Below are 24,615 nucleotides of genomic sequence, written 5' to 3'. Positions count from 1 at the left end.
CTCCATGAAAATATTTATTCTCAGACCTTGAAACTTGTTTTAACGGACAAACAATGATAGACGACAATTTACAAACATTTCATATCCATTGATAAGCTTGAATTTGTCCTCAACCTGTCACAAAGAGACCAAGGATTAGCAGTTGCTGTCAAGTGGACATGTGCCTTGAAACTACATATAGTGTTTGATATTTATTGTGAAAGGCTAAAATTTATCTCTTTCGTACTCTTAAGATGTAAATCCTGGATCTTTCAGGAAGCACAAAGAAAGCCCAAATATGTTAGCAAGTAACGACAGGTCCAGAACTTTCACACCTTCACTCCAACTTTCAGGATCTCTCTCCAACCTTCCCCTGCGCTTTAAGACCATCAGCTATATGTATTGTACTAACCATAGTCTCCTTAGTCATCGGCAATACGATTTTAAGACACCCAATTCTCCTTTTCCGAATTCTCTTAAGCAATGGCTTCGACTGTGTCTTGTTCATTTTCACCATTGGTATTAAACAGGGCTAATCTGCCTTGTTCTACTAATGCTATAAAGCCATTCTCTGTATCTTTTCCGTCCAAGAATTCTTGCAACAGCCGGCTGTCCGTTGGAAGGGCAGAGGCTACTGGGGATCACAACAGAGATACATCGGTGGACGTGCATGTTAGCAAAGATAATAAAGGCCAAGAGAGAGCTGTTGAGAAAAGGCCTAAACGGTTGGCTATGGATGTCTCTCCTTTTGGTAAGTATTTAGCTGAATCATGAATATGGCTCTGTTATTATATGATTGATGAGCTTGTTTTTACATGATCCATGGATGACAGGTTTGTTGGACCCCATGTCACCTATGAGATCAATGCGTCAAATGATGGACACAATGGACCGGATATTCGAGGACGCAATGACATTCCCCGGCACCAACAGAACACGAGGAGACGTACGTGCACCTTGGGACATCAAAGATGGCGAACACGACATCAAAATGCGATTCGACATGCCAGGGCTCGGAAAAGACGACGTTAAGGTTTCCGTAGAAGACGACATACTGGTCATAAAGGGAGAACACAAAAAGGAAGAAACCCAAGACGATTGGACAAACAGAAACTACAGTTCTTACAATACTAGTCTCCAACTACCAGACAACTGCGACAAAGATAACATCAAAGCAGAGCTTAAGAATGGAGTTCTCTTCATCTCCATTCCCAAAACAAAAGTTGAACGCAAAGTTATTGATGTAGATATTCAGTAAAGAAGTTGAATTTTCTCTGTAATTATATAAGTGTTTGGTATATATACTAATGGGAAATATCATGTTGTACATGTAACATAGATTACAATTACTGATCATTTTCTTCTAATATGGAATCCAGCTTTGGTTTCCAATTTCTTGGAGATTCAACGAAACTCCCATTTCTTTTCTCAAGCCCTGCAAGCAGCTCCTGTACAGATACTTGCTTGGCCAACAATTGCTGAAGCTCTTGCTTCGTTATCACAACTTTTATTCTCTTAACACCACCGCCGGTTCCTACCGCCGTGGACGGTGGCTCGGTTGCAGGAAGAATGTAGTAAACTTTCCCCATCTTCAGCTCGTAGTTCATCGGCAGATGGTGTGAAACCGTGGTTGATAAGCCGATACCCGAGCCTGAAAACTTCACCAACACATCTTTAACAAGGAGTGGTGCTCTGAACTCTAATATCTTCCCATCCGTCTTCACCACCTGAATAACTTTCTGATCAGGCTTGGCCTTCATAGCTCTAAGAAAAGCCGAACAATTACCCATTTAGCTTCAAAAAAAGATGCAGACACTATATGACACAATGAGACTATATATACGTGGTAGTGTTAAAATAAAACAAATAATGGGTTTGTTTTGGATTGAGTGGAGCAGTGAAAAGCTATATCTATACATGGAGGAAAGCACCTTAAATTTACAGCTTTGGCTGGCAGTGGCGGACCCTAAATTATATATATATATATATATATATTTTAAGGTAGAGAAATGGGATTTGTAAACTTGTCAACTACGCATGCAAAGAGAGTCGGTTAGTGGATGGTGGCGCATTGGCATTGCTCATCTATCATTTTATTCACCTTCGTTGCCCTTTTGGATCAGTTCATCTGTAGGAGGTTAATGGTGCCCACTGTGATATTCTAATATCTAAAATCTTTCATGTTCTTTGGTCACTTTTTTACTAGATTTCATTTCTAGTCTTCGATAATTTATACACGTACGAAGTGGTGTATGAAAATATCTGGAAACAGGCCTCTGCTGTACTTTGCGTTATTACATCATCATTATGGTTTAATGATGTAAAGAAAACATGCCATTATGTGCAAGAGGTTATGAATATAAGAAAAGAGAATCCATTTTTTATTTCTCTATAACTAAAACATATTTGAATTTAAGCATTGTTTAATTATATGAATAATTAAAAATAAAGTAAAATAGGGAAATTATAATGCAAGGAAGAAAACAAGAAATTTAATGAAAATGATGAAACCTTTGACTTTTTATGCTAATTGTAAAAAGATTCCTTTTTCATTTTCACTCCAAATAACTACTACAACTGAACAAACAAAATCTTATTGCTTTAGGTGTTCGTAGGTAAATGCTGGGTCTTCCACTCAGTTATCAAATTGAGACCAAAGGGAAAGGGATCTGGTGAGACTGTCTTAATATTTATATAATTTGAAACAGTTGACTTTTACCAATGTTTTTTGCCCTATGGATCACCTCCAACTAACCTAACCTCACCTACTAACCAAGGGTACACCATTAGCCTAGGACCCCAGTCCCGCCCTAAGGAATGCTTTGCCCTAAACCCTGTCTGCAAGACCACTGTTGGACCACCTTCTACATATTTAATTTGGATTTTTCATACTAAAAGGTTTCGTATTATCTAAAGTATAGAGTTTTATACTTGAAACTATGTGCTCGAATTTATAGTTTAGAGTGATAAAAGCTTGTGACACACGTGAATAGATAAAAAAGAATAATTTCAATTATGTATTTACGATTAGATAAAGTGATACAAATGTACCGTTGAGTTGATATTTTTATATAGTTTTGTATGTAATAAAACCTCAAAAAACTTTAAGATGAAGATAATTTTGAAAATATTTTCAAATTATGATTAAAAGTGATAGCAGATATTACTAATCCTCAACAAGTTAGATATCATTCGAAGTGTAGGGTCAGAGAAACAAGTTCATAGAGTAGGAACGTCTCTTTGAGTGGTTGAGAAAGTAAATCATGGATTATTTTCTCAAGCACCCAACAAAGTATTCCCGCTTTACGAGCTTATGTTAGTAATATATATAAGTTTATCATATCACAATAACATAATTATTGCAAAAGAAGAGGGTGAAAGGTGCACCATTGTTTTGAAGGAACCCTAAGCGAAGAGCCATCCATCTGGGTTAGTCGATCTAATTCCACTATATTTAAATTCCCCCACCAATCTATATTATAATGATGGTTTATAATCATATTAGTCATTTATTTCCGTTGGTAAAGTTCAATGGATCGTTTTAGCTTTAATTACAATTTTGTAATGGACCCCTTTCAGTTCTCTTTTCGTCCCTTTCGGAGCCGCCTTCACCACTCTCCCAGGCTGAGCTTGTTGCTGCTAATGGGTTGTTAAATCACTTTTTAAAACTAGCGCACTGCAATTTCCCAACATCTTACTATCTTTTTTATACTATTATTCAAAGTTTTAATTGAGTTTATGTTACTTTTAATATTGTGAAATTATATAAAAAATTATTTTTTTTATATTTTTTACGTTGACATGATGGAATTTAAACTCAAAAACCTTAATTTTTTTTTTTCAATTTTACTATTTTACCATTATGAACGTGAAATAATCTAATAGTTTTTCGCTCTTTTCTTTTAATGCATGATTTATGGATAGATTTATAAATTCGACTGAAACACTGGGCTAAGAGGGTGGGATTACGGCCCACTTTTTGGAACAAAAAAGCACCGTATAGATGGACTCTAACATGCAAATTGTGGACTGAGCTTAAAACAATTTGGTCTATATATACAGTTCAGCTGACAAAGGGTGATACATCTGTTTGGGGTTTTCTTTACAGTATTTGGGCAAAGAAAGGCTTTCTCTGCCAACAGCATTTGTCACAAACAGCTCAATATAGGGCCTAAATTAGTCATATATGTCGGGAAAAAAAAGTTAATCGGTCAAATAGATCGATTTTTTGAAAATTTAGAAAAATAGGTCATTTTTTGAGAGAAAGTGTAGAAGTGCATTCAATTGGGCACGCTTTCTACACAGTTGATAAGAAAGCTCGTCTAGCTGGATAAACTTTTACACACTCTCACAAAACAACATTTTTCTCTAAATTTAAAAAAAACCGACCTATTTGATCAATTAATAAATTTTTTTTGACATATATAGCTAATTTAGCACAATATAGGTTGAACTACTGGGTGCTGTTGTTAATAATGACAAAAATCTAGGAATATTAAAACCTCTGCAAATATAGCTTGATAATGTTAGATGCTTGAAATGGCGAACAAGGGTCAGTGCCGACTGTGGATGCTGTTTCGTATGATTTCATCAAAATAAAGGATCATAAATCAATTTTACTTGAATTTTCAAAAAAAAAAAAGAAAAAAGTGTTAGAATCGTTAAATGTAAAAGCATATACTTAAAGTATCACGCTTTCTTTGCTTTGTCACTCCAAGGGGACCACATCCTTGTTTACTTCATCTGAAATTAATTCTTTTCTTCTCACGTTTTCTTTGAGCATAAATATCAGTTACTGAATTAATTGTCGGCTGAAACTACCAAGCATTTAATAAAACTTAAAAGCACCAAATGAAAGAGTTTTGTTTTCATATTTTTCCTCTTTTTTTAAAAAATATTTTACTTGTTAATACTAAAAATTAGTGCAGAAGAGATTATGGTGGAGGCTAACGACAATTTGTTCTATTAGAATAGTGAGTCGTACTATAAAAGTGAACATGTATTCTATTATTACGGTAAGAGAACTGCTTATATAATATATCACTTAGATTACATGTTATGTGAATGATAAGTGTTGATTATTTTATCGAAATGGCTTGATTGTCAAGAATGATTGACGTATAAAACCAATTGAGTGAAGCTAGATGGCAAAAGGTAATCTAGTGGCAAAGCCCTCGTATGTAACAATACCAAAGCATTAGGATTGCGGTGCAAGTTGGTTCAAAGGAGGCCCCGGGGGAGAGAGATAAGGGGATTATGAAGAGATGAAGCTAAAAGGCATTATGCGGTCGGTACAGTCCACGTAACGTGGCTTATTTTCATTCCCTTAAAAGGCTTCAAATCTAGGCTGTGGGATAGGATTATCCTCACCTTCTGAGTGGGTTCCCTTGGTTACCGTCTTAAATATCTATAGCCAAAGCTACAATCCGAGTGGGTTCCAATGTGGACATGCAGCCAATGACACTTTTTAGCCAACGAAGCTCAACTTTTTCTTCGATATGGATAAGTAATGATCAAACACCACCGGCTGCATTGAGCCATAGATGCTTTTTTTTTTTGCCGGTACAATTATCCTATAAAATATATATACCCCAAAGCTAAAACTAAAGGTAAAGTACTAATTCATCCATTTCTAGGCTTTTTAGCCTGTTTTTGTTTAATTCCCAATTCACTCATTCTTTACTTCTCTTCATCCCCAAGGCACCTACATGCCATTACCTTTTATCTTTCCCCTTAGAAGCTTATTTCTATCATAAATTAGAAACCTAAATATTTCCTCTACATCTTCTCAAAAAATCAATGGCTTTGGGTACAGTGTCTGCAACAATCCCAGCTGTAGTAGCTGCTGTAGTGGGGATTTACTCTTTTGATCGTCATTCTGGAGCCAAGGTAGCCCCTGGTCTTTTCTCTTGCTGTATAATATTATGATGTTTTGTTTCTTAGTTCTTGGTTTACTTTTTCAGGAATTTGGAGTTGGGGTTCGTTCATCTACAGAGAGTATGCTGGCTAAGCCTAACACAAAGATGCAGACCACACCGCTACCCAAGGTGGCACCACAGTTTGATGGGTTGAACTGTTTTGAAACCCTGGTGGGTTTTTGACGTTTGACAATGTGCTTTATGCTGCTGTAAGGTTCATAGCACCAGATTGAAAGTGTTCTGCTATTTAGACAAGTGCAAGCAAACTAGCCTGCAAATCAAACATTGAAGTATGGAATGTATTTTGATATTTCTGGGAAAATTTACCATTTTCATAATGCCCCAGTGAATCCAGATTAATATTATAAAAAGTTGATCAATTAATGCCATTGTATTACAAGACTGTAAGCCCATTCCTAAATGAAAGTGGCTGAGCACAGCAAATAAACAGTTAGGTGCCAGTGGTTCAGTGGCTTTCATGAGAGAATTCCCAGTGCGAGTTTATAAAGCAGTACAGCTCTATTGCCTTATTGATGTGATGTTCATAATATGTACATATCAGTAAAACATAGATATACAATCTCTGCCTCTACAATATCGAGAAACCGATATTCGTTCAAAAAGATAAGCCTATGCCTTGCGGCACTCTAACTCGGTCTATTTCCCGTCTGTAAGCTTTCTACCCATACCAAAGATAAATGTCTTACTCAACGCACCATGATCCAGGCTACAAGCTAGAACTATTAGACCACCGTAAATTAGGGCCCTTGAAATGTTCTGAGCTAGAGGGTTCTCGGAAGTGGAATCTACATCTGACCTCGATAAAACTTCATTGCTTTCCAAAGATATCAAGTACTCCATGCTTATTTTAGTGTTGACTTGAGCCATGTACGCAGATTGAGATAGCGAAGCTAGAGACTCTCTTTCTTTTTGGTAAGCACATAACCCGGGCTTGATTTTCTTCACGGTTCCCCACATTCCTTGACGTACTCCGAGCTTAGCAATTTCCCATGGGATGCCCATATCTTCATGATGGAAGAGTAACACCTCACAGGCAGTCAGCTGGCCATTACCTCTTCTTGATTCCACTGAATGTATGATGAGAAAATTTAGTGCATACTAATACAAGCAACTTTCTGTAGTTGTCTGCTTCTAACTTATGCTAATCACAAGTTATACGATCCGATATGCATTGATCGCAAAAGCTTCAGAGGCAATTTCAAGTTAAAACCAATGGCTCAACTCAAAGAAAGAAGAGCGGCATACCTGCTCGGATGTACCAACTTGAATAGTACAGGTCCACCCGTCTTGGTTTGTTACGTCGGGGGACAGAAGCGCACGTAACTCCCTGAAACAAAGTCATCTGAGTTGAGAAACACCCAACAAACCATCGCTGATTATCGGCCTACGCTATTCAGAAGAATTCATTTTCGTCGACAATCTACAGCCTCGTGTTCGAATTAGCAAACAAATTTCTGGCAATTTTAGCATTATGTCAAAAATATTGAACCCATTTTTAATACCTTTGTCACACAGTAGTAAGATCCATCAACTTCCCATATCCGTCGACCTATTATGTATTCTCTGTCACTGCAAAAGAATGGAAACTAAGCCACAAAGAATTAGAAAAGAATAAAGTTAGTATAAGCATTGCAAGGCATAGGCAAAATTCATGGAAACCAACCTTTCTTATCCATCGAACAACCATGGTCCCTGTTGTAGAACACTCTTCTATGGTTGCTGAATATGCAAGCATGTGATCCCACTTTGGTCTAAACTCATCGTCCCAGAAGAAGTCTCTCACTATCCTTGCAGTTGCATTCTCGAACACCGTTCTGCTGCGGTACTGAGGCGGACCGGTCTAACAAATCCATATATAAAAAGATTAGCTTGTCTAACATTCACAAACATAATGTCACATGAACACTCAGGATAAATCCTACCTTTGGATCTCTCCGCCATGCTTGGTAGCTCATATTTGGAGTAGAACGATCCATCATATGCATCCATGTAGGACCACCGTCCCTCATTTCAACAAGCTGACATAAATGCTTCAAATCCTCCTCCGTAATAGCACTTGAACACCCTTCATTAACAACTGATCTGGATGTGCTACAAACATATATATATATATATATATATATATATAGAGAGAGAGAGAGAGAGAGATCAAGTTCCAGCATTAAAATTAAGAACTTTAAATAGATTTCAAAGTTACCTGGAATTGTCATATTCAGAAGGAGAAACAGAGAGCGTTTTCCCTTGTTCTCCATTATCAATAACCCAAGCTTCTGGCTGCAAATTCAAGGAGTTCAAACATGAAGAAGAACCGAAGTTTTTCAGACAGAACATAGGCGACATAGAAGACGATGACGGTAATGATAATTCCAACGATTTGGATACAACAGAACTCAGTTTCTGTGTTAACAGTTCTGCCCACTTCGGCTTCCAAGCCCAGCCAACTAATATACCTACTAAAAACGCTATCCAAAATGGAACCAAATACAACATCGTATCTGGGAATTGTTTTTCCTCTAACAATATTAATAGTCTGGTTAAAGATTAGTACAGGCCATATAAAGATAAACCAAGGAGCAGAAGGGTTAGATATGGCGGCAAAGGGGGGGGGCGGAAAGACACAGAATTTAAGGTTTGAGTTTGATATTAAGAACTGGACATGAGCTTTAGCGGTTGAAACTAGAATGATGGGTTTTGTTGTTTTGTACGAAAATGATGGAGGGAGAGGGAAAGGGGGGTGAGGACGATGTCGTTTTGGGTTTTGAATGGAGGAGAGAAGACAAAGGTTACCCTTCGGCTTTTGTTGAAAGAGAAATTGAAGGGAGACATGGAAAGCAAGAACGGTGGAGAATGAATTAAAAGCAACAATTGGTCATGAAACAAAAGGAAGACAATTGTGACGGTGGAAGTGGACTGAAAACCCAACCCACCTTTTACACTTTTGCTTTTTCTTTTAATACATACAACATGTAGGAGACAGGCAAAAGGGTATAAAAATCTCTTACTAATTAATCATGTTTTTATGGTAAGAAAAATTAATTATACTAACGTAGGAGGATGTGTATATGCTAAAGGGTATTTATATTTCTATTTAAGAGTCAAAGAGAGATTATGAGTAGTTTTAAGTATTGTATCAAAAAAATTAATTCACTTGTCCTTTCTTATCATTTAAGTCGATGTTTGTTAATAGTTCTACTATCGAAATGACACAATAAGAGGGCTTTTTAGACTTTTTGTTCAGAATATATAATTAGCCTTAATTTTACATTGTTGCTAATCTACCCATATTCTATACTATTCAAATATTGTTTAATTACTCATTGAAAAAAAATTTTAATGTTTAATTACCCATATTCTAAGCATGTTTAATAATTTGAAGGACTAGAATTTTATTCGTTTAGATTTGAGTTTTATCATGCTCATTTAAGTAACGTGTGGGTTATTTTAAGATTTATTTCAAATTTAAGTTCTATCATGTGTTGGTCTTATCTAAATTTATTCTAATATAATTTTTTGAATATATTCTAATATAACCTTGAATATATTTAAATTCCAGTCCACTATGCTTTATTTTAAGTTAATTCTAATTTAATTGTTTGTTCATATGTTATTTATGATTGTACTTATAATCTCTTAAAAAGAAAAAACTTATGACTCTCAAAGTTTTAGAATGTATCGTTCAAACCAATAGCTAAAATGTAATGCGATGGTTTAATAATATGTAAGGTAAATTACGGAAGCATGTAATCTTTTTTTTTCTTCTCTTTTAATTAATTTGTTATTGAAATTTATTAAATAATAACTTTTCATTATTCATACATATTAAATTTTCACCAATAATATTTTTGAGATTTTATTTTTCTAGAACTTTTATATAGAAATTTCTATGTTTAAATAATTTTAATTTTTTAAATAATTTTATAAGGAAACAAGGTAAATTTGACCAAAAATATATATATAAAATGAAGATTAAAACCGTTATTATAGTAACTAAAAAGTAGCACTTAACAGTTCGTAACAAAATAATAATAATTTCAAAAACTTTAGTGACCAAATTATAACTTTCCTTTAATTAAGTGAAATTTACTCGTAATTTAGTGACTAATATTGCGTTTACCTAATATATAATAAGCAATAATAAATTCAATCTTTTATATATATAATTCCTATTACTACTACTTATATTCTAAACTCTTATCAACAAGCGATTGAGTACAATAATAAGACACGTTATATTCTAAAAATATATGTAAAATTGAATCTTGAAAATAATATTGTAAATAAAAGTTACTTTTCTTAAATAAATTAATTACATGTAACTGCTTTAGTAAGATTTCAAGCAACTTTGATAAAAAAATGCAAATTGCTTTATATATATAACTTTGACAGACTATAGCAAAACAAATAATCAAAAATATATATGTGAACCAAAATTAAAGTACCAAATTATTCTCGTGGGGGCCGAGCTGTTCGAATAAATATTTAAAAAAGGGTTAACATGTATTGTTAATACCTGTAATTACATAAAATTTAAAATTTAATTTTTCTATTTCAAAACTTAAAAATTGAATGTTGTTAAAGTTTGAGTTCGAGCTCAATTGAAAATTTATTTTTAAGCTTGAGCTCGACTCAATATATAATTGAGCTACTCGAGCTTAAGTTCGATTAAGCTCATTTATCAATTTTTGTACTCAAGCTTGAACTCAACTCAATAATTAAGCTTAGGGTTAATAATATATATTAAGGGAAATGATATAAATTTATGAAAAGCTCGATAAGGCTCGCAAGTTGTTCGAGTAATATTGTATTACTAAACTCGCATTTGACTCGATTGATAGCTCGAGCTCAGCTCGATAATTATTGAATCGAGTCCAAATTTTGTTCTAATCAAACTCGAGTAGCTTGCAAGCGCCAATGTCTCATTTACATATTTTTAGTTAAAATTTGCCAACATGACATGTTGCCCTCATATGACGCTGCATGTGGTTGACAAAAATTGAATATGTAAAGTTCACAAATTTTGACAGAAATTACAAACAACGATAATAATTAGGTTAGAATTTTTTAATTGAAAAAGTAGGAGGATTGAATTTTTAACTTTTAAATATAAGGACTAAGTCTCAAATTCGAAATACGTACATAGACTAATAATATATTTTAATCTAGAAAAAATATAATTTTTGGAGTACAAACACATAATACTCATTATTTTACGATGTGAATTTAATTTCATTCAGATTAAAATAATATTCAAAATCCTAAATTATTTTTCAATTAATGTCCATATATAGCTTGTATCTCCTTATTTGAAAAAAGTATACGAGTAATTTTAGAATAGATTTTTTATCCTTCGTTTCATTTCATCATCAGAAAGAAACAATATGCATATCAGGTCAGGCAAAGACCTAATAAAATATACAAGACACGATAGGAGCAAAAACAATAAATTACGACTACTATTGTTTGAATCGGGTTAAACCAGTCGGAGTATCTATTTAAAGGAGGACATTGAACTAGTTATTTTAGGAACTAAGATAGAACAATAGAACCAGTTGAATCAAAATTTTAAAAACCTTGCATAGCATGCCAATGGGTGTGAGAGAAGACTATGTTATTCGCTTTTAATCACCATTAACCACAACCAATAACACATATGAGGGTTAATAGGGTCTGATTAATTTGTGTTTATAGCACTCATTTTAAGGGTAATATATATTTTTTATTAAGCTAAAAAATCATAATTATTTATATTATATTTTAAAGAGTTGAAAGAGTTGATTTCACCATCTTACAAAGTAAGAAATATTATTTTAAAAGTATTTATAATTTTATATATTGTGATTTATCTAAAAAAATAAATACACATGAAAAAAACAATCCAATTTGAACTTAAAATATTAATGCTTTTCACTTAACCCAATTTTATTATTTTAACTAAAGTTCAACCAGGAAATCAAATTTTTATTACTTCACACTTATCTCGCAACATAACGTTGTGTATCATTGAAGGCCGGTTGCATCTAGTCATAGCAACAACAATCTTGGCACATAAAATATCTCTACTTTTTCAACTTCTCTCCATCCAATTCAATTTTGATAATCCCAGCCGCTCAATTCCAGAGCAGCTTTGCTATACACGAATTTGCCATATATCTGAAAGGTTGTATAAGTGACACGTAGTAAGGAAAAGGTTGGAAGAAAAGAGCAGCAGTTGCTTAAAGAAATAAGAATGGTTGGCATTTGGTATCCCATCCCATCAGTTCAATATTTTCAAGAATGATTTAGTGTTAAATTTCTGTCTACACAAATATCAATTCAATTCCTACCAACAATACAACAAAATATCTTGGAACAAATTTGAAGATGAAAGGAGTCTGATTTTATTCCTCAACCATTAATTCAATATTTAAATTTTATATATTTTTTTATTTTTCAAATATATTTTCAAATTCGTTGACTGAGTTGACTTAGCAAGTCAAACAATATTTAATTCGAGTGTAAATTTACTTTGAAATCAAGGAAAAAAAAACCAGACCTAACAAAACAAATAGAATCAAAGATACTTATACAAAAAAAGAAGTATAATTAAAGATTTTAATATATTTTTAACTTTTTAAAACATAAATCATACGTGTGGGTTTGGTCCTTAAAACATGTATTATGGTTTGTTTTGTATTAATTAACTATTTAATTATTAATGTAATAATATGAGGAAACAGTTCATTTAGGACAAATGTGTTAAAATAGTTGGACATAAAATAAGATATTTTCAAAATAAGCGAACTTAATGTAATCATAGTAAAAATACTAACCAAGCCTTCGGGACCTTAAAAATAACTTGGGAACAATCAGGAACCAATTTGAAACAAAATAGAAAATTTTAGAAAAAACTTGAAAAATAGGAAGCAGGGTCACACTACTGCAGTGTGGCGTAGTCCGAACTGTTCGATTCTGAGAGACAGTTAGGGTGTTACAAATTTCTTCTCTTTGTTAAAAATTATTTTGAATTTTTATGAACTTTTATTTATTTATTTTTCTGAATATTTTTATAAATTTTAAATTATTTGTTGATGTATCATTTAAGAAAAATGGTGTTGTATTAGTATGAAGTATACATGAACTAATATCGTAAAAAATATTTCAGTCAATATTGCTACTTAAAAATGATTTGACTTTTTAAAATGCTAATAATCAAAATTAGCTTAAAATAAGAACAAAATGGCAAAAAATGTAAAAATGAAGGATTAAAATTACTATTATGCATTCTAAAAAACAAAGATAAAAGGTCCCTTCAGCTTCTATTTCCAAATAACTCAATTCCTTTTAAACCTTAGGTTTACTTTATTGTTTAATAACATAAAAAGAAATTAAAAAGAAAACGAGTGACTAAAATGAGAAATTTGATTAAAATGGATGACTAAAATGAATGTTCCCTTATCCTGCCATTAGCCAAATAAACGGTGAGGGATTAAACCGAAAAAACTATCTAACCATGGTGTTATATTTGAGATTTTTATTTTCAGTGACCAAATCGAATATTTGTTAAAGTTGGGTGACTTAATGGTGCAGTTTGTACATTTGAAAAAAAGAAGAAGAGAAAAGCGCTCCGCTGCAACACGCCCACGTGTTGGGTTACTGTCCAGTAAATCGAATGTCTCCTTAAAAGCACTCACAGAAATAATATCTGCTTCGAAATAGATTTTTTAGCAGTGGGTCCCACGCAAGAAAAATATCCCCAAACGCCGAAGCCGAAGCCGAAGCCGATGCCGAAGCCCCTGTTTGACCCCTTATTTTTCATTCCTTCTTTTTTCTTTTTGGTAAAATATGAGCCCCACAATCCATGGCTTCCCGTAGGCCACACAAAATAGATTTTTAGATATTTTCCACCTTGGTCGCCGGTCAGATATTTATCACCGTTGGATTAGAATTAGATGGATACTTGATTCAGTTTCTTACCGTTCGATTAAAGTTAAGATTTCTATTATTATTATTTTTTTTTTGGTGGTATAGCCAATGTTGATTTTAGTAGTTGGGAATTGGACAGATTTTCGATTCTTTACTTTGCTTTGCTAAGTTCAGAGTTGTGGAAAAAAAAGCAATAGATTTTAGTGGTATACAAAAAAAGAAGCAGAAAAAAAACAAAACTATGGGGGATTTTGTGGTGATGAGTTGCGAGGAAGTGAAGGAGGTGAAAGGTAACAGTGATACAGAGATGGAAAATGGGGAATTTGAAGGGATAAAGAAGAAGAAAAAGAAGCAGCAGCAAGAAAGTTGTGTCTATGGTGAAGTGGTGAAATGGGAAAGGTGGATGGCTTTGAGGGTTTTGTTGATCGAAGCTGATGATTCAACCAGGCAAATTATAGCTGCTCTTCTCAAGAAATGCAATTATAAAGGTTAGGGCAAATCCCTTTTTTTACCTCATTTTTATCCCTGAACTATTACTATTTGTTTCTCCTTTTTTTTAAAGTACAGCAAAGGGTGTTATTTGATCTTGGAATTAAGCTGTTTTCAAATAAGAAATTCTTTAGAATTGTTTTATACTACATTTGGAACTGAAAATGGTGCATTTCCCCCCATCTTTTTGAGCAGTTTCTGCAGTTCCAGATGGGTTGAAGGCATGGGAGATGCTGAAGGGAAAACCCCATAACTATGATCTCATTTTGGCAGAAGTGGATTTGCCATCTATATCTGGATTTGCTCTTCTTACACTAATCATGGAGCATGAGCTTTGTAAAAGCATCCCTGTTATAAGTATGATATAAAAAGATACGAATTTGTTATCGTTTCTACTATGGGTCCATAACAAACTAAACTTAAATCAAGTTTCTTGTTTTGTCATTTTGCGTGAATATTGCAGTGATGTCCTCACAAGATTCAGTTAGCACAGTATACAAATGCATGTTGAGAGGGGCTGCTGATTACCTTGTTAAGCCAGTAAGGAGAAATGAACTGAGAAACTTATGGCAGCATGCGTGGAGAAGACAATCAGTATGCTTTACTTCTTTCACTTTATTTGTAATAATTTTCCAATTTTTTTTGTTCTGATCCTGTTTTGTATCTGTTGTTTGAATCAGTCTATAATTGGCGGAAACTGCCCCGGGGATGAGAGCATTGGACGCAAACGGGTTGAAGCTACCTCTGAAAATGATGCTGCAAGACAAACTGATAAAGGAAGTGATACTCAGGTCAGTGCCATTTGAGCTTTGTTGTTTGATTGATCAGTGAATTTCCTATATATAAGATTTGCCTTACGCTTAACCACGCCATTTAAGATGATATACTATTTCCATAGCGGTGAATTTTTGGTGTGTGGAGTGTTACAGCTTATATGCTATCATGTCACGAATTCAAGTAGAGATTTATGTGTATTGAAGAGGTCACTCATGGTCAAAAGGAATTTGTTTTTGTTTACAGTTTAAATTGGGTACATGAAGTTTACAATAATGCATAATTACTATCTCTTGCAGAGCTCTTGTATAAAGCCGGACATGGAAGCTGAGAGTGCCGACATGGAAACTATCCAGGAATTTTCAGACTTGATAAAGGGAAAATCGCAACCAAGTGGATCGCAGATGCATGAAGCTCATGATTGTTTAAATCAGAATCTGCTCATGCATGAGACGAAAACTAGTGGTAAGACAAGAAATTTTTGAGTTTTGGCATTGCTTTTCTGCTCAGTAGGAGAACATCTAAACTTTTATCGATGTCTCAATCAAATTTGTAAGCAGTCAATGCCTGCAAGGATCCCAACCTGACAACTGCGTACAAGGGTGTTGAACTGGAATGTCAAAGAACGAATATGAATATTTCGGTTGAGGCTGGTAATGCACTTGCTGATTCACCAAGAGAAGCTATTGATTTCATGGGAACATTTAACAGAAATTTCAACTTTTCTTCAATAAATAGCACAAGCAAGTTTGATTCTTCTCCACCCTTAGATCTTTCCTTGAGAAGATGTAATAATAATGATTTTGAGAATAATGTTACTCGAGAAAGACCTATTCTCTGGCATCCTAATTCATCAGCCTTTACAAGGTTGGTTTCTGTTGTATTTTGAAGTGTTTTAGAACAAATGGATAGCATTTTTTTCTTTTGCGCATCTTAAATCCGATAATTTCATCTTTTTTGTTGCTAATCATAAATACAGGTACTCTAATAGACTATCACAGCCCCAGCATTCAACACTGACAAGTATCAGTAATAAAAAAAAAGAATCTGGGTCTAATTCCGAGACGATATTGTCCAATATCGTTTCTGAACATGATGCTGCTACTCCTAGTCCCACGGTAACCTCTCAAAGAAACATGATTCCTTCGACTGCGGGAGCTACTGATAAATCGAGGCACACTGAAGCAGCCACATCATGCATGGAACAGAGAGAATGTCCAAGCTCAGTCAACCAACATGAACCTACCTTTGGTGTGAATCCATTTCATCATTCCAGTCTCGAAATGAATTCCTCTAGACAGTTTTATGACCGACTTGCGTCTGGAACAAATCAGATGGATCAAAAGTTGGATTCTGTCGAAGATAAAGGTCATATTTCTCCTACCGTTAATCAAAGTGGAACCGGCAGCTTCTGTAATGGATCCATTAGTCAACTTAATGGTATTGCATATGGGAGCAGTAGTGCAAGTAATAGCAATGTTGATCAGGTTATTGTTCGAGCTTCTACAGAAAGAAAGAACGACGACAATGTTCCTGCTCCTGCTGGAAATTCACACCGTTCTATCCAACGAGAAGCAGCTCTAACCAAGTTTCGATTGAAGCGGAAGGATAGATGCTATGAGAAAAAGGTACAACATTATCATCGTCATCATTGTAAGATCAAATACACATGGATCGAGCCACTTAGAGGCAGCTAATATTTCAATTTTACAGGTCCGATACGAGAGCAGAAAGAAACTTGCGGAGCAGCGACCCAGAGTAAAAGGCCAATTTGTTCGTCAAACACAAGTCGATCATCCTACGCAGATACAAGCAGAGTGTCATTATCACAATTCACCCGATGGCTAGTTACAACATAGAGAAGTGCATGGATTGAAGTTTACCATGGATCTTTAGAATTGGTTGCACTTGCAATTTCAGCCAAACACTAAAGATTCTTTTGTTCATATCTACACTCAAAATCATATTAGTAGTTATTAACACAGTAGGTTACTATGTACTTGTAAAAATCACATTTTGAGCTTAGAGTTTACCCTTAACAGAGTTTGCTTCCCTGGTTTTCATTAGGTTTCTCTGGGGCATTCTCTATTTGTTTACTTTTGTAGAGTTGTTCATTCAACCTTGTTATTGTATGAGCCGAGACGAGTATCACCTGAAGATTTGAACGCAAATCTTTTGTCACTCTATCAACAGTTCAGTTGACTGTTGAACCTAGTAATAAAAGCTAGTAACAATTAACATACAAACTTCGCTGGTAATGTTCATATGGTTATCTTAATCTTGATTTTTCCAAATATAAATATATTTCTCTTTTTTATTTTACCCCTCATTGTGTCTTTTGGGAAAAGCTTGTATATTTCAATTGAAAATTCCAAGCTCCAAAGCTTCACACTTAAATTTGGGCCAATTGCTCACTTAAGCTCTGATAATTGAGTAGCATCAGAAATGGCCCAGTATTTGGACAAACAAATTTCGAGCTTCTCACATTTTGAGGTTCAATCCTGATCTTGGTCTGAAAGCTTACAAACAATTCATTACCAGAACCAAATTGGAGATCCAATCGATTAGATTTTTGGTTTAATTGATAAAATTGAGTAATGAGATCCTTAAAATATTATATAAAAATATTAATCATATTAAAATATTAATTGAACTAGTAGGAGATCACGACCGGATTGTTAAAATATTAGTAATACAAAACATACGAAAATCCTTCTTGAAAGGTGACAATCTAATTCATCTGAATTTAACAAAAAAATTAACAGTAATAACAATTGAACCTAAATTTGAAATCGAAAAGTAGAAAGACTAAATTTCAAATTTTCTAAGAATCTGAGGACTTATGACATATTCTAATAAAAAAGTCTACATAATTAAAAAGTTTTATAATGAAGCAACTTAAAGGTTTTCTATTAAGGGTAATTATTTTATTCACCCTCAATTGAGGTAAAAAACTCCACAAATGGGTTTAAATGATGTCAAATATATATTTTAATTATTTAATTATTTTATTATACCCTAAAAATAAATTATATCAACCTAAAAACTCCACAAATAGTATATAAGATAATTATAAAAGAGATGTAGTTAATTGTAAAAAAAAAATGTAGTTGCTGATGAGAATATAAATACTTATTATTCCAATTTCAATCATCAATCTTACAGATATAAATGTTGATGAGAAAAGTACCTAAGATGATTATTAATTTTAGTTGGTTAAGCTGTAGAGCATCAATACAACATAAAATTGACCCAATCAACCAATACAGAATCATGATATGTCACATCACGGGCACTAAAATAATGCTTGAATCACAAGTGTATATACACCTCATCTACAAAAATAGTACCCACATCATGTGGAATACTAAATAAAGCCTTTGAATTATTATACTTTATTTAAATAGTTTTTATAGGATTTTGCTACTCAAAACACAAATATTTAAAATTTCAAATTAAACGCGAATGTGAATTTAACGAGAATAGTTTATTAAATAAAAATAAAATTTTAAAATTTTTAAAAGTGGATGTGAAATTCAAACTATGATAGTTTAATGCATTTAGTGGGCTTGAGATTTTGATTTATAAATGTTTAAAGGTCTTCAACAACAAATACACCATGTTTAATGTATAAAGGAATTATTTTGAAAGGTATGGCTTTTCTATTTTAAGGAATTGGATTTGGCTTAAATTAATAATTAATAATTGTATGAGTAAAGTCTATAGAAGTAGATTGTTTGATTGAATTGTGTTAATAAGCAGTTCGACAATGAATTTAGACATAAGATGAAACTCGAACTTGAGACCTCAAAATTCCAATCTCGCTATTGAATCATTGTCTAATTGACAGAATCTCATAAATGTTTGTAATTGTGGAAAATTGATTTTTTTTCTCAAAATATCATTATCTATCTTTTCTCTTATTTTTGTCCAAATTCAATGTCAATTAGATTTTTGTTTGGATTTTAAAATTTTTAAATCCAGTTTTAATTTGTAAGTTTTAAAATAATATTATTGGATTTTTATTTTAATATTACCGTCCATTAATTTTTTTTCAAGGATCTATTTTAAAGGTATAACTACAATCGTAATTATAATAAATCTATTTATATAATTATAATCAAAATTAATTAATATATAAAAACATTTGTATATTTACTATTTAATATAAATATATTATAATACATAAATAAATAAGTAGGTAATCAAACTTAAATTAAAAAATATATTTAAAAAAAAATGAGAAAGTGAGTCGTCAAGTTGCCAGCTGCCATATGCAGTGGAGCAAGTCGTTGTCCTAAAATTATCACCTACAGAGGCTGCTACTACATCATTTACTTCTTTTAATAAATACTAGGAATGCTTCGTCCTTTTTGATGATTGATTGTTATTTATAATAACATTTCACAAAATAATTTTCAAAATTTGATTTTCTTTTAAGTAAAATAATAAATAAATTACATTACATTACTTGAAAATATATGACATTTATCTTATTTTCAATATTACTCTTCAAAAAAAAAGTTAAATATTTCATATAAATTTAGGTATATTAAAATTATAAATAATATTGTATTTAATTCCACAATGATATTTGAGAGAATTAAATAAATAATAATTAATACATTCAAAATCATATTTAAATAATTTAATAAAATGCATCTTCATCAAAAGATTATAATCTGTCAGTTTAAGACATTTTAATATAAAATTTTATTTCTTATACAACTGCAATCATTGAAATTCTAAATTAATATTGCATGAAAACTTCACAATTCAAAATAACATTTATAAAATAATATATAAAATGTATTTAGTAAAATTAAATATATAATAATTTATTAATTACGTGATTGAATTAGCTCAATAAAAATGATTTTAATTATAAATAATAATTTATATGCAATTCCAAAGTGTAAAATAATAATTAAGCTATATTAATTAGGTTCAGTGAGAAAATAAATCCATATAAACAGTTCCCGGTGAAGTGTATAATATAGTAGGGCTTTCTTCAAAGTGCAAGTTGGGTTTGTAATAAATAGTGATGGCGTCACCGTATGACGTATAACCCCTGACCCACTACTGATGTCACGGTCTCCTCCACGTTTTCTTCGACCCTTGGGAAGGTCGACCCGGTCTTTTTGGTGTCTGTGTCTTGAGCTCAACGCCCAACCTTTTTCTCTTTGCTTGGTAATATATTTAACACTTAATTGTACTATATTAACAATACCACCTTATTCAATCAGTCTGAAATTTGTGTTATAAAAGAAATAACAACTTAAATAAATTTGTATTTTTATATTATTAAATACGTGTTTAATTTTTATTGTTCAGAAAAATATGCTCATTTGAATTTTCTGTGTTGGCCTGATAGTCAGTATGTTTACCGCCCTAGGTGTGGCCTGAGTCCGAATTGTGCTAGTCGCGTTGCTGTTAGGGCTTTACTTTCCTCCTATAGTTCACTAAAAAAATGTGTTCATTTTTAGATTTATAATTTGTAATTATGTTATTTAAGAATATAAAAATATGAAAGGATAGAAGGTGTCATCATAATAATACTAATTATAAAATTTGATTAAGGGTGACAACAACCAACTTAGTAAAACGATGTTGAAGATAATGGGATGTGATGAGAAGATGTTAAAGAGAAAAATGAAACTTACAAGAGATGATACCCTTGCGCTTATGCTTGGTTCTCAAGTTTGCTTCTTATCGGTGGTCAGTTAAAAGAGTGGTCTACCGTTGCAATAAATGGAGTGGTCTCGCGTTGTAATAAGTTGAGTTGATGGGACTTCACAATTAACATATTTATCCTTATTCATTTTATGGTGTAATGTGACAAAAAAATTAAATGTTTTTAGAGTATACAAATAAAAATATAATATAATCATAAATGAAATAAAATCAAATCAATATAAAATATATTTTGACGAAAAATTAGAATGTGATCAAACAAAATCTAACGAATAAAAAATCAAGTATAATAAAATAAAACCCATATGATAATTTTGAATAATAAAATTGGAGGTGCACACTTGATAATTACAAATAATAAAACTCGGAATTCGACACTAAAAAATTCAAAATGATTTTTATCAACATTACCAAAACCTTATTAACAAATATTGTTTAAAGTTAAATCAACAACAAAGAGAAATGATAGGCTACCCCTCCAATTACTTTTCATAGCCAAACTCATTGTCTTACTATTGGAAAATTATATAAACCATTCGTGCCAACTTGTGTTATGGTTGGAAATAAAATGGACGACTTTTTTTTTTGTTTTTTTGTTTATACGATCTTATCTTCTTTTTAAGAAGGTAACGTAAGATTTAAATTTGAGATTTTAAATTATATTGGTTTTAATTTTAAATTATATTTTATGCGTAATTTGAGAATCATAATCTTAATATATAACTTCGCATATTAGTCCTAATTCTTAATTACCCCATCATTAATTAGAAATTGATTAAAACTTAATTCTTGAAGTATCTACATATATTTGACTCGTACTTTATTTAATAATTAAAACTCAATAAAATTATAATCAAATTAGATCACTTTTAATTTGAGCTAAACTATCATGATAGTAAATAATAGCATGTAATTACCCTTATTATATATTTGATATCCATATTTTCCAACAATGAATCATGAATTTTATTCAACTCCCACAAATGACATCAACTATTTCAATCATTTTAAAATAGAACAAATTTTGAGATAAACTTAAATTCTCTGCAAGATATAATTAAATTATGAAAGTTTCAAAGCTTGTACTGTAAGATATTTTCTATTACCTAAATCAGTTAAAAAAGTTGATAATAGAAAAACCATGAGGTTATAAAGGAAGACAATACATGAATTTAACTCCATACTAGGTCTAACCGGATTTATACGAATGAATTTAACTCAATTCAATATAATTCATATTGAACTTAGTCCAACAACATATTTTTGGAAAAATTGCTATTTTGCCCTATACTTTTAATTTATTATAATTTAGTCCCTAGGCTCGGAAAATGACTTTCATGCAATTTAATCCTTACTCAAGCCTAGTCAATTTTTATAGTTTTAGTAGCAGCTCACATAATTCACATATTCACAATTTTACCATAAATTTATCATCTTTTTCAAATTAATCCCTAATTGATAATTTCATCAAAATTCTCTTTACAAAAGTTTTTTTATCTAACAACAACCTTTCATTTTTTATCATAAAACTTCAAAATTCAAGCATACTCATCAATGGCAAAACCTTAATACTTTAACGATTTTGTAAATAAATCCCCGAGTTAGCTAGATTAAGCTATTACGATCTCAGAAACATAGAAATTATTAAAAACGGGACAAGAATACATACCTAATTAAGCAAAACAAGCTTGCTAATATCTCAAGCTTCCATGGCTAGGTTTTCCATGGCTAGGTTTTCTTTTTTTATTTTATTTGGTGGTTGATGATGATAATAGAATTTTTATTTTATTTTATTTAATATCATTTTAATTGATAATTTCCAAAATTAACCTTAATGTTTCATGAAATTTCCAATGATGACTATTCATGCTTAACCACTAAGCATTTTAATGGTCTATTTACTATATAAGGACCTCAAATTTCAAATTCTATAGCTATTTAATACCTTTAGCTATTAGAACTCAACTTGCACTTAATGCAATTTAGTCCTTTTCATCAAATTAGGTATATAAGCGATAAAATTTCTTAACGAAATTTTTAAGTTGTATTTCTATCATACAGTAGAACATAAAATGATAATAATAGAAATTTTTTGATTTTGGATTTGTGGTCCCGAAATAATTGTTCCGATTTCACTGAAAACAGACTGTTACAATAATACTAGTTGAATAAATCAAAATAACCTTACATAAGACTTTAAATTTAAACCATTGAATAAAGGAAAACCTCATATCAAGATATCGGACACTCCATTAATATTTCATCTTTGGACAAAATATTAACTTGCAATAAATAAATATTTTGGTCTAGTAATCAAACATTGACAATAAGAACATGTCGAATAGAGGTGCTCATGGGCCGGGCCGGGCCCGGAAAAAAATTTCGGCCCGGGTCCTAGGCCCGGGCCCGGCCTGGCCCGAAATATGGGCCTAGAATTTTGCCCAGGCCCGGCCCGGGAAAAATTTATAAGCCCGGGCCCGGCCCGTTTTTTTAAATAAATACCAAAAAAATATTTTCAAAATTAAAATAAAAATTAAAAAAAGTATTTTAAAAATATTTTAAAATTAAAAAATTAAAAAGTATTTTAAAAAATTTTAAATTTAAAAATTTAATAAAAGTATTTTAAAATTAAAAAATTTAAAAATATTTATTATATTGGAAGGGCCGGCCCGGCCAAAAAGTTGTGTTCGAGGCCGCCCGTTTTTAATCGGGCCTCGTTTTTTGCCCAAGCCCATATTTCGGGCCTATATTTTTACCCAAACCCTACCATATTTCGGGCGGGCCGTCGGACTACTGCTGCTGTCCAAAACTGTTTTAATGAAAAATGTTGATAACTAAGTTTATAACACCTTCACTTCCTTTCAATTAAACCCTACACGTGTCATATAAACCTTAAGATGCACAATAAAATTTACCGAAGTAATATGGATAGTATGCCCTGATGTGTTGATCTGATCCACCAATTTCACATCAATCTACAAAGAACATTAAACACACATGAGTAAGCTTATGCAAGCTTAGTAAGATTTTATATATAACTTTAACTCTTCTAAATTTCTTTATTATCATTTGCATTTCTTTACTTTCCACACTTATCCCATATGCCTAACACACAAGTCATAATCATATCATTCAACCATGGTCACAAGCTAGTGCATTTAACTAATGTCTTTTCTTCTTCTTCTTTTTTGAATTGATCGCATGATAAGTCATTTCATAAAAAAAATTGCATAATTTAAGCCTTACCACTTCAATGCATTCTATAAATAATCACATTACCATTCCATCAATGGCTTGACACTTTCCTAAGCATCAAGCAACCACACTAGTTAGCGTACTTGCACATATTACATATAAATTCAACTTTGATAAACTTATTTTCTCAACATGTCACACTTGAGTTTATTACAACAACCATATCATATTTAATTTGTTTCACAAATATCTCAATTCTCATGCTTGCTATATAAATAGATTTTCATAATTTATTTCAGATTTCATTATACAATTGCAATATCCATTCCATAGTCATTTCATGAGTATATAACTCATATATTCCATATATTTGCAACATATTTCACATTCTATTTTCAATTCACTATTTTATATTCTTAGCCCAAAGTAGACTTTATAGAACACACTGGATATACGGAACAAATACAGAGGTGCATTGTTATGCACTAATGAACAGATAGCACTAAAGTGTTATACAGAGAGCACAAATGTACTAAAGCACTAACATGCTAATAATCAGAGAGCACAGATGTACTAATAATCAGAGAGCACTGACGTGCTAATAATCAGAGAGCACTGATGTGCTAATAATTAGAGAGCACAC

At 32.1% G+C, this 24,615-nt stretch overlaps 4 protein-coding genes across 6 annotated transcripts; 2 read left to right on the top strand and 2 right to left on the bottom strand.

Moving 5' to 3' along the window:
- Positions 1-107: 107 nt before the first annotated feature.
- LOC105765412 (small heat shock protein, chloroplastic) lies at positions 108-1,346 on the top strand. Its single transcript, XM_012584489.2, has 2 exons — positions 108-730; positions 813-1,346. Exons 1-2 carry the CDS (start codon positions 463-465, stop codon positions 1,235-1,237), a joined length of 693 nt encoding a protein of 230 aa, XP_012439943.1. The 5' UTR covers positions 108-462; the 3' UTR covers positions 1,238-1,346.
- Positions 1,203-1,911, bottom strand: LOC105765413 (uncharacterized). The gene has a single exon (XM_012584490.2). It carries the CDS (start codon positions 1,767-1,769, stop codon positions 1,326-1,328), a length of 444 nt encoding a protein of 147 aa, XP_012439944.1. The 5' UTR covers positions 1,770-1,911; the 3' UTR covers positions 1,203-1,325.
- A 4,486-nt stretch (positions 1,912-6,397) lies between these two features.
- On the bottom strand, positions 6,398-8,809 carry LOC105765411 (hypothetical protein). Its single transcript, XM_012584488.2, has 6 exons — positions 8,116-8,809; positions 7,841-8,009; positions 7,582-7,758; positions 7,421-7,504; positions 7,164-7,245; positions 6,398-6,985 (listed from the first exon to the last, which is right to left on the bottom strand). The coding sequence occupies exons 1-6, from the start codon at positions 8,406-8,408 to the stop codon at positions 6,555-6,557; spliced, it is 1,236 nt and encodes a 411-aa protein (XP_012439942.1). The 5' UTR covers positions 8,409-8,809; the 3' UTR covers positions 6,398-6,554.
- A 5,111-nt stretch (positions 8,810-13,920) lies between these two features.
- LOC105765410 (two-component response regulator-like APRR5) lies at positions 13,921-17,329 on the top strand. 3 transcript variants are annotated; one of them, XM_012584485.2, is made up of 8 exons: positions 13,922-14,308; positions 14,505-14,666; positions 14,773-14,903; positions 14,990-15,100; positions 15,383-15,548; positions 15,641-15,950; positions 16,063-16,711; positions 16,797-17,329. In XM_012584485.2, the coding sequence occupies exons 1-8, from the start codon at positions 14,062-14,064 to the stop codon at positions 16,929-16,931; spliced, it is 1,911 nt and encodes a 636-aa protein (XP_012439939.1). In that variant the 5' UTR covers positions 13,922-14,061; the 3' UTR covers positions 16,932-17,329. The 3 variants fall into 3 exon arrangements, with proteins under 3 accessions (XP_012439941.1, XP_012439939.1, XP_012439940.1); XM_012584486.2 differs by having other exon boundaries at positions 13,923-14,308; positions 15,644-15,950; XM_012584487.2 differs by lacking the exon at positions 14,505-14,666 and having other exon boundaries at positions 13,921-14,308.
- Positions 17,330-24,615: the final 7,286 nt, after the last annotated feature.

This window comes from Gossypium raimondii, chromosome 12, assembly GCF_025698545.1.
Source record: "Gossypium raimondii isolate GPD5lz chromosome 12, ASM2569854v1, whole genome shotgun sequence".
NCBI lineage: Eukaryota > Viridiplantae > Streptophyta > Magnoliopsida > Malvales > Malvaceae > Gossypium > Gossypium raimondii.
Note: the sequence above shows the minus strand (reverse complement) of the source record. Positions and strands in the feature narration are given on the sequence as shown.